The sequence below is a fragment of the Parasteatoda tepidariorum genome, chromosome 1, assembly GCF_982258835.1.
Source record: "Parasteatoda tepidariorum strain Cologne lab strain chromosome 1, Ptep-v5.0, whole genome shotgun sequence".
NCBI classification, from domain to species: Eukaryota; Metazoa; Arthropoda; class Arachnida; order Araneae; family Theridiidae; genus Parasteatoda; species Parasteatoda tepidariorum.
In genome coordinates this window covers 50,446,765-50,457,735 of record NC_141755.1, presented here as the reverse complement: position 1 = coordinate 50,457,735, position 10,971 = coordinate 50,446,765, and the positions used below count along the sequence as shown (strand labels likewise).

General features: G+C 29.6%; 1 protein-coding gene across 1 annotated transcript in view; it reads left to right on the top strand.

Annotated features, from left to right (window-relative positions):
- Window positions 1-9,309: 9,309 nt before the first annotated feature.
- The window catches only part of LOC107449016 (uncharacterized), a 46,429-nt gene continuing 44,767 nt past the window's right edge, over window positions 9,310-10,971 (top strand). Inside the window, exon 1 of the mRNA XM_016064407.4 lies at window positions 9,310-9,626. Coding sequence (XP_015919893.1) covers window positions 9,513-9,626 — 114 coding nt within the window. The 5' untranslated portion in view covers window positions 9,310-9,512. The remainder of the gene's footprint in view (window positions 9,627-10,971) is intronic.

The window sequence follows — 10,971 nt, the reverse complement described above, 5'->3', positions numbered from 1 at the left end:
CCCAAACTTTTCTTTCTCGTGGACCACTTTCAAAGTTTTACTATTTTCGGTAGACCCCCTGCTGCTACATTTCTACTGTATTCTCAAAACTCCTAAAAAATATCACCCTAAATACGGGGGTGTTCAGAAGAAAAAAAAGTAGCACATTTTCTTGTGTCCTATTTATTAAAATAATACTTCGTAATTACTAAATATAATAATTACTAAAATAATAATCGATTCACTCACAGTCACACTTTTATGTTCAAAGTCCCGGAAAAAAATGAGCAACGTTTTGTTCTTGGTATTCGTATTTATACTACCTGCCTACGTTGATAGGTAAATCCAAGCCAAAATTTTTGTTCTTTATTATGAAAACCAGAAAATTTCTCGTGAACCCCACTTACAACTTGTGAACCCCTGTTTTCTTTTCACGTCTACGTGGACCCCCGTGTGGTCTCCTATGGAACCTAGGGGGTCCACGTGGACCACTTTGGAAACCTATGCTCTAAAGCATTTAAAATTAGTTACAAAGCTAGTAGTTGAATTATTTATTCTGATTTTTTTTTTCTTTGGTCAATTATTTTTATATCTTTAAAGTATACATATCTGTGTAAATTTATGCGCTGCCCCTCTTGAATATAAATACGCAAATTCATTAACTGTGATAACCACCTGCATTTTTTAGTAGGTGTACAGTGCGCAAAATAAAAAAACGGAACAAGCTGAATAACTTTTGATCTAATAATCGGATTTTCATGTACTGGGAATTAATGGTTCGAGGGTTTCATCTTAAACATGCTAATTAATTTGAGCAGACGATATTTAAAGTTAGGATTTCAGACTTAAAAACGTACTTTCTCTGAATAAAAAAAATAAATTTATTTGCAGATTTGAATTTTTGACTCTTAAGGATCAATTCCAATCTGAAAAATGTGGTCCTAATTGTTCAGGCAGGAAAGCAATCGAAAGTTTTGACCCCTTATTTTTAATTTTCGAGTATCTCGTTATATCTAGAGAAATTTTTAAGGGGAGTTGGTCGGGCATATATCAATAATGCTAAAACTGACCTTTTTCGATGTACTTTTTTCTAAGAAACTACTTATGATATCGCTTTAAAGAAAATTTAGGAATATTTGAGATTATATCAGTTGTATGCTGTGATAATGTTTTAGCGATAATAGGAATACTTTTTGAGTTATGAAAGATTTTTGATTAACCTTTTTTAAAAAATCAAAAATGCTCATTTCATAATTTTAAAAAAAAAAAAATTCTGCCGAAGATATGTATTAACAGTTATCACGCACGGTGTAAACACGTATATGTAAATATTCTGTGAAAAAAACTGAAGTATTATCTTGTTTAGATGAGGAGAAAAATACATAGAAAAAGGTCAGTTTTAGCATTATTGTTATAGCCCCTACTGACTCCCTAAGAGAATCTAAAATAAAAAATCACACTAAAATATAAAATCTACTAAAAAATCTCAAATGCATCAATCTAAACATGAGTCTTTCAAAAAAATAATATTTTACAATTATTCATTATTTTCCATAAATTTCTTTTATGATAGTCGAAAAAAATTTTGAATTGTGAGAGGTATACAAATTTTTGCATCATTTTAAAAAATTTAATTTTAAATGACAAAATACAAAGATTGAGTGATTTAGGTCGAATAGTCATCGAGAAATCCAAAAATCTTTAAATATACGATTTTTTAAAATTAGATAACTCGCAATTCAAAAATATACTTTAAAAAAAAAAGGAAAAAAAAGAAAGTCTGATTTAATACAATGTTTTAAAGCGCGATTTTTCTGACTTTTGTTGATTCAAATTTAATCGATCACTTTATCAAAATGTATGTTTGGTCATCTTATTTTAGTTTGGTTACGATTAGTCTTCTCTAATAGCTCTATAATATTTTCTAGGTTATCATAGATTGTTTTAACCGCTTCTACTCAGTCTGACACTCCACCGAATTCGAGAATCAGACTTCACTGATATACCAATGCTTTTTACTTTTTCGTATCGATTAGTTGATCATGAAAAATTAACATAAATCGCTCGCAACGTTCTGAAAAAGTCACTGCCAGTGTCTCTTGGCTGACAGCATTTAGTAAACAAAATAAAAAAATGGAACACTCTGAATAATTTTTGATCTTATGATCGAATTTTCACAATCTTAATGGTTTATCAGCCTTACCTTAGATCTTCACATGAATTTCTATTATGTTGCATTTCTTTAATATTTTAGTATAAAGTATTAATTTATTAACTTTTTATATAAGTTCTTGTTCATGTTTTTTCTAAATTCGTTAAATACTTATTTTCAATAAGTTACTGAGTTTTCTTTCTTTTTTTTTTATTTCATCTGAATTAATTTTCTAGTTTTATTTTCATCATGTTCGAAATATATAAGTTATGCAGGTTTTACATAGATTAAATTGAAAAATGTTAAATGCTCCTTGAAAAATGTTCAAGAATTTCTACATACACCAGTAGATGGCGGGATGTCACTTTCATGTGGATGCAAAATTACTAATAAATAAAAATCATTATAATAAGTAAAAATAAAGTTAAGTTTTCATTTCCCAGTAAAATATAATTTGTCTAATTTTAAAGATTTCCTGCTTATGTAGGGGAGAGTCGGGTAGCCCCGCCCAGCGGGTACCCCCGCCCACTGTCAATTTCATATGTATAGAATATTTTTTCAAGTCAATGGGCCATCAGACATTAATTGTTATATTAAAAAAAGATTATTTTCAAAGTTTCAAGTATTTATGCAGCTGGTAACATGGTAAACAATAGTTTTGAAAATATGTTGAATACAGTAGTCATGAAATTAAGAAAAATTTGTTGAATGATTCGGTTAAACTTCATTTTAATACTAAAAAAATAATTTTTTCTATACATACAGCCTTAAAGTATGTAGTCTTAAGTTTAATTTGCACAAAGAAAGAAGTTTGTATGTAAAAAATTGTTCGAGTAATTACAAATTTACAAAAAAATTGGATTTCGGGTAGCCCCGCTCACATGAATGTCGGGTATCTCCGCCCAATTTTATTTCGCCGATAAATGTACGGTTGAAGAGATTATTATTTTACTGCTTCAAATTTGAATGTTATATGCATTTTTAACAACAAATATATGTTTTAATATTATATGAAACATAAATTTATATATTTAAAAATGAAAAATTAAATATTTTTAAAATGTAATTGATATATCCAAATTAAATTTAATATCAAGAAATCATAAATATTATGATAAGCTATTTGCTTACTTATTTATTTTCACTTATTTGCGAACGAATCAGTCTACAGAAGCATTTGAATGCAATCAAAATACAAAGTGAATTTGTAATTTTATAAGAAGTATTTTATATTAAGTTTATAAGAAGAGATGAACCAAATAAGTTACATTGAAAAACAACTATTGTTATTAATTATTGTTACTTAAATTAAATTATTTTCGTTAAATATTTAATATAAATATATATTAATATTATAATATATTAATATACATTGATAATGATAAAAAGTATGACATTTGTTGTTATTAAATTATAGAATTCACTAAACGTATATAAATATGTAATAAATAAAATAATTTTGTGATAAAAATGATAAATGAGGTTTATCTATTGTCAATACATTGGTCATTCTCATTTACACCTGAAAAAATAGCCAAAAAACACAATTTTTGTAACTGGGCGGGGCTACCCGACACATTTTGAAAAGAGCTGAAAAATTTCTTTAAAAAATTTCTTTGAAAAATTTCTTTTTTTTAAATTTCTATTTTTTTAAGTTTAGCTATTCTTTTTTTGGTTTATTCTTTTTGCATTATTTAATTAGATGATAAAATAATAGAAACATTCAAAAATGTTGATTATTATTTAGTATTATACAGAAATATAAGCAATACTCCTTAAGTGAGCGGGGCTACCCGACTCTCCCCTATATAACAAACCAGAAACAAAGCACGAGGACTGCAAATTTAATTGTCGGGCATAAAACCTAATTTATGATTATTAATCACAAAACGATGAAAAATCTTCATGTTCTAATTAAATATTTTAAACATAGTCTTTTATAGATTATAACGTTCACCATTACCTTAATCTTTATTTATAAAGACGGGGTTCCGCCAAAAGAAGGTTGATTATTTAGGGTTCCGCAGCCAAAAAGAATTGAGAATCGCTGTTCTAAAGTTAAACTAATCTATTTGTACGCTTCTTAATTTAAATAAATTATCTGAATGCTGGGGGAAAAAAAGAGTTGTATTTGTGTACAAAGAGAAAAACAAATTCTACAACATTTTTTATCATCATTCATCAGATTCTTTTTGATCGCCGGTGCGTGGGGAATATGGGCGGAGAGTAGGGGAGAAAAAGCAGGCCAACTGTAGGTAGAAGACAGATAGGTGGTTGATGAATGAAACCTAATGGAGTAAAATAAACCCCACATGAACTTACAGGTATGTAGACGCCGCTCTCTCCCTTCACCCTACCTATAACTTATAACTGGGCGCCAACCTGCCCAGTTGGGTTACCATGATTGGCGAGAAAAAATAGACGCAAAAACGAATAACGATTCACATTTTGTTGGTTTTACTGGCGAAACTCTCACCAGTTTTTTCAGTCTATCTGAGCTTAAAAATTAAATGGAATATAATTCATAGAAGAAAAGATTTTTATATTTACTTCTATGGAGTGTATAAATGGAAGGAATAAAACTAAAAAAATAATTTTAAAAACCGAGTAAAATAGCATTTTAGTTAGATTAATTCCTTGTTATCAAGTAAGACATCTTCCCTTTTTTTCTAGAAACTGATAAACATGATATAAAAACTTAAAAAATAAACTAACCATTGTTTAACGAAGTGTCCTTCGAATTGAAACGGTCCTGAGTCCTACAAGACGAGTTTCTAAATATTGCCGAAACAAAAGCTTTTAATTCTTTGTGAAATGCAGAAAATTTACTATTAAATTTAATGCTTTTTTTAATATCTTTTTTCATAACAGTTATCTTTTAAGAGAGAATTTGTTGAAAAATGTATAAATTCATAGCATAAAACGCAAGGTATATTTTTAAACTTAAAATAAACAAACCGTTTTCAGAAAGAAAAAAAACGCTCTTTTTCTTCAAAAAATAATTTTTTTTTCATACTCACACCTATGCATACCAACATACTGTGTGTGAAGAAAAGACACCGGATGCCTCCGAATACTAACATTTCTTAATATATAACTATATAACTTCCAAAATATAAAAATATTAATTAAATTTTTAGCTACCTAGTATTTAAATTATTTTTCTTCATTTTTTTTATTAATTGATTTATAGGGAAAAAATCAGGTCGGAAAGACTGCAGGGTGAGCAGCCAAATTATTCAACAAAAAATAAGCACCTTTTAAGCACTCTTCAAGCACTCAAAAAATATTTTTAAGCACTTTAAAAAAAATATCATAATTAGGCAGGGTTGGAGAGATTTTGACAATTTAAGGATTTATCTTGTTTTAACCATCATGTCAAAAAAAAAAAAAAAAAAAAAAAAAAAAAACCTTTTGCTATTGTTCTTGACAATTGTCAAAAATCATGAAATTTTGAATCATGTAAAACGAATGTTGTTTTCATACGCTACGGACTGACAATACGTCGAAATAGATTGGGGTCGAATTAATTGTGAAAACGTTGAAAGTGAGCTGTGTCTTTCTGCATAATTCGAAGTGAAAATCAGCATAGTAAAGGAGAAATCTCATTTTGAAATAGGGAAAATTAAGCACTTTTTAAAAACATCCAATGAAAAAAGCACCTTTATGAGCTTTTGAAAAACGAAAATCGAAAATAAGCACCTTTAAGCACTTTTTAAAAGCGCTACGCACCCTGGTCTGGTTGGCAAGGGAGCTGGATTCACGTTTGTGAGAACGGGAGTTCGAATCCAGCCGGCCGAAGACTCCCCGTGCAGTAAATAGTGAGTGGTGCACGTTAAATCTGTTGGGGTCACAAAGTCCTCCATGTTCCCGTAACAAATCGATACCTCTGAGGGTACTGAATTGGAGATTGATCGTGTTCCGGTTCAGGTCAACATTACGCTCTGTGGATGAATGAATGGGTGTATGAATGGGTCCGCCCTATAAACGGATATGACGTATGGGTGTGGCGGAAGTGGAATTCTTGGCCATAGATGGCACCACTGGAAAACAAGAACAATCGCACTCCCTCTTCCTTAATGGCTGACGCCAACAACAACAAGGAGAAAGTCAAATATTTACATTATGTTTCTTTAAAGTGGTTAAGTGAACAGACAGTAATTACATTTTTCCATGCAATAAAAACTTAAAACTGCTATCAAATTTTTATTTCTTAAATTTTTTCATTGCTGGTCATTGATTTGTATACTACTTAAATATATGGTCTCAATGTAAAAATTATCAACATTGAGTTAATTGTGGGATGAATTTTCCTTAATTTGCATATGCAAAAGCTGACATTTCGAGACCCAAGCTACGTGCTTGTATCACATTCTCGCCTGCATCGAGCAAACTAAATTTAGTCTGCCACCACGATGTGGAGGTGTTAAATAAGTTAAGCAACGAGCTTATAAAGGTACAAATAAGTTACATTCTTGCAGACACCTGAATCAACGACTAAAAAAAAAAAAAGAAAACACATTATACAACAAGCCATTCAAGGAGAAAAAAATAGATGGGAATTAAAATAAGCTTATTATCACCAAGTTAGGAAATTTTCTTTCGAAAGACGTCTTTTCTTCCAACTGCACTAAATTGCGAGTCATATGTAATATGTACGCAGCATGATCATAAAATAATGCGTAGTTACTATAAGTGAAATAACGTCAGATGCTTATAGCTTTATTACAGGAGCAGAAAACTACACCTGAATATATCAAACATGACCGGCATTCCATAATATTTCAGTGTCAAATATTTAATGACATTTCATGCAAGAAAAAAATATTTTTGAAATGATGCAAAAAGGGAGATCGGAACCAATTAGAACTTATAGAATTTATTTTTGAAATACATATGTCATATTTATTTTGAAATACATTTGCATATGATAACGTTAAAACTGCCTTAAAATACTTAAAATAGTCCTCTATACCAGTGTTCCCTAAGCCCCGGTCGGCGGACCGGTACCGGTCCGTGGATCAAATGGTACCGGGCCGCCCATTTCATTGAAACTGATTTTAAATACCTAGATTTATAACCCAAATTAAAAATATTTGTGCTCCATTTAAATTTTATTTATTTAAAAAAAGGGGCCCCGAAGGTAGTGACGTAAATTTTTTAATGTTTTAAAAAGTAAAAAAAAAAAATGAAAACCACAGCAACTGTTTTCTCTTTCAATTAGTCTTAATTTTAAAAAAAAATCAATCATCATAACTGTAAATATCATAAATAAAACACGAAAGCGCTGCGCGAAATTTACATTGGAACTAATGAAGAACTTCGTCTTCTCTCTAGATTGTGACTAATTGATTTAAGTAAGTTAAAATGTTAAATCACTTTATATTTATTTTTTGGTGTAACTGTATTTTATTTTGAAGGCATGTTTAAGTACAATTAAATTAAAATTAATAAATATAAATAATCTGAAATATAAATAATCTGTAATATAAACAATCAACGTCCCCCCTCCCCCCAACGGGCCGCGGTAAAATTATCAAACGTTGACAGGTCCGCGGTGATAAAAAGGTTGGGAACACTGCTCTATACCATTTAGAAGCCTAAAAATAGCAAATATATTAACATAGAAGTCTTAAAAAAAGGAGGGAAAGAAAAGTAGCACCTTGATAATTATTTTTCTTCATTATTTGAAAAATCATAAATGATATTAACAAAGCTAAACAGGGCATTTGCTGACGTTCAGAATTTTTTCTTCTTTTTTGTTGTAGAATCAGTGTTGTTGAATTTTTGGAATGGAATTCGCATGGAATTTTTTCCATAGACTTTGTGTTGAAGGAAACCTTTGGAAGTGACCATTTAAAACTTACCCAGCGACCAAACTAACATCTGCACTAAATGTGGAAAACGTCAAATAAGGAAACACGGAAAAATACCAAAACAAGAAATTTAACAAAACAAATAAATAAGTCGATTAAAATATATAAAAAATATTTGTGAGTGGCTCTTATTTAGAGAGCTCTATTTGACGAAACAACCTCGTGTTGCAGTCAAAGTGTATTAAGGACGATGCTATCAATAATTTACTTTTAGAGTGAAAAGTTAAATTAGAAAAAAAAAGTTCTTTTAGAAAGAACAAGCACTCAAACAAACAAACCTCTTCTTTTAAAGCTAACTAATTTTTACGATATAAAATTAAATGCAAACTTGACAAAAAACATAATTATTTGTTTATTTAAAATAGTATATAATATATTTCATTTGTAATTGATAAATTTGTTTTTAGACCTAATTATATCAAATGGGATCATTTTTATAGACGCTAAATTTTATTGATAGATCCGTCTTTTCATGTGGTCTTTTCAGTGGTATTTCCGCATCAAGAATATGACTAAAACTGAAATGAAAATCGTTTGCGAAAAATCATGAACATTCGATAACAATTTTGCAGTCAATGGAGGTAACCTCTAAAAGCGACCAACCTTCATCAATGACCATTTTGCTGTAAAACGGAGAGTGGCTGCACCCTTGAGGTTTAACTGTACACACTTAAAATATTTTTTAAAATTTTGTACGTAAAATAAAATCGTTTATAATTTCTTCCGATCAATGAAATTTTCAGCAAACGATTATCGTTAATATAATATTTATTAATCGTTTTTATCAATTATATAATTTAATTTAACGATTAATCGTTATTAATACAGATTGATCCAATTTAATAATTACATAAATTTTTCTTTATTTGTCTCTAGAAAATTAAACATATATTTTTTTAAAAAGAATTTTTAATTAAATTGATAGTTTTCATGTAATTAATGATTAGTAAAATTGAATTGTTACTGTAAGAAAAAATCATTATAAATAAATAATTTCAGATAATTTCAATTATAAAAAGGACATAAAATTAAAAACAATAAGGAAGTAATAATATTATTTTTGACGCAAAAACATAAAATTTTACGAAAAGCGCAAACATTAAAGTTTATCTCTCTGAAGATAGCGTAACAGCCAAAATGTGTACTATAACAAACATGTTTTAGCCACACGCGTGATTTCATTTTTTGTATTACATATTGACTGTAAATAAATTCTCTTTAGTTACAAAATCTTCTCTCATCGCTTGGCTACACAGACTTGGCGAACATTTCGACTCGGCAACCCTGTGAAGAGCACCTGTCAACTTCGAAATGTTGCGGACAGGGACAACCAAAACATAACCAAACGCTTCATTGGAAGGAACGATTAGGGCTTTTTCAAAGAAGGTGCATCGCCCGGCGAGTTTCACCTTGAATGGCTTTTACCGCTATTTCGATATTTCCCACCTTTTCCAACTGTGATTTTTTTATGATGCAAAATTGAAAAACAGTGAAAGAAAAGCATCATGTTGACAGAATCTGTGTCCGATCCCCGGCGTGCGAATTGGTTAACAATTTCCAGCATGTCCGAAGATTTATGTTGGCCTGAGGATAACAATACGTCCAGGCCAAGTTGGGAGGTAAGTTTTGTCTTTTTTTTTTTACAATTCTTCCCTATTTTAGTTTGAAGGGCCCTCTTTTCTTGTGATTGAATCACGCAAAAATTGGAGCATGAGGGAAAATTAATATACATTTTCGTAAACAAACACGTAAAAAAGTTTGTAAATTGAACGCTTATTTGGCAATTTGAGGGTCCACTTCGACAAGTGGTCCAGTTATAAAGGGGTAATTATATTGTTTTTCGTACTTTCAGATCATACTTTCGTGGAATCATGTAATCGTACTTTCAGATTAGTTCTAAAAGTGCTATCATTATGAGCAGCAGAATTAACTCTACCACAAATTCTTTAAATATGAACACATTTTATAGGTAAAGTTCAGTTACGTTACCTCTTCTTCTGGGAGTTACAACCCTTCGTGAAAAATTAGTTTTTTTCATTTGTATAATTAAGGAGAGATATAATGTTGAGCTCCATTTTTACATAGTGAAAAAAAAACAACTTATATTAAGTACGATTTGATGAAAAACCACGATTTTCATGAGTGAATAGGATGTTTCTTTGTGTTGTGCTGTTATTTAGTGGAAGTACCTATCTGTAAACAATACGAAAAACATTTTTTACAAATAGCATATTAATTGTGCAAATTTCATTTTTGAAAGACAAGTGTCTTTTCAATTAATTGCCCTTAACTCTTCAATTCAAAGAAATCCTTCATTCTCTCCATAGTTTTACAGAATTAACAATTACAATTAGTTAAATATGTATCCAAAATATGTAAATTTATCAATATAATAGTTTTTATCTTTCTTCTATTATTGTTGCATGTTTAATTTTGATCTAATAAATGTTATAGCATTTGTATTCGTGTATTCCTCACTTTTAAGTATCTCAAAGTTATATGTTGGAGACATGGTGTGCGCACACACAAAATAAATAAATAAAAAAAAGTTCAAATATTTCTTAATCATTAAATTATTCTAATTTTTTGTATTATAAATTAAAGCTCTTTTTAAATTTTGAATTCGCAAGAACTATTGGACTCATTTTTTTTTCTTCAATTAATGGGTTCTGTTATTCAAAATGGCACGAAAACTTATTTGCCTCATATCTCAAAAGATTTTCTCATCATTGTTAAAATAAGTTAGGAAATATAATACGTAATAATTAGTAAATCTGACGAGCACATTTTAGATTGCTTGGGCCTCTCTCCGGAGAATTTCATCTCAACTCAATTTGTTTGCCGGACTTCTTGGAAGTTGACGATCTTATTAGAACTCAGAGTATAAGAGACAGCTATAAAAATATTACAATAATTTAAAATAATTGTGTTTTTTTTAATGAAAGGGAATTTTAGATGGGTAAA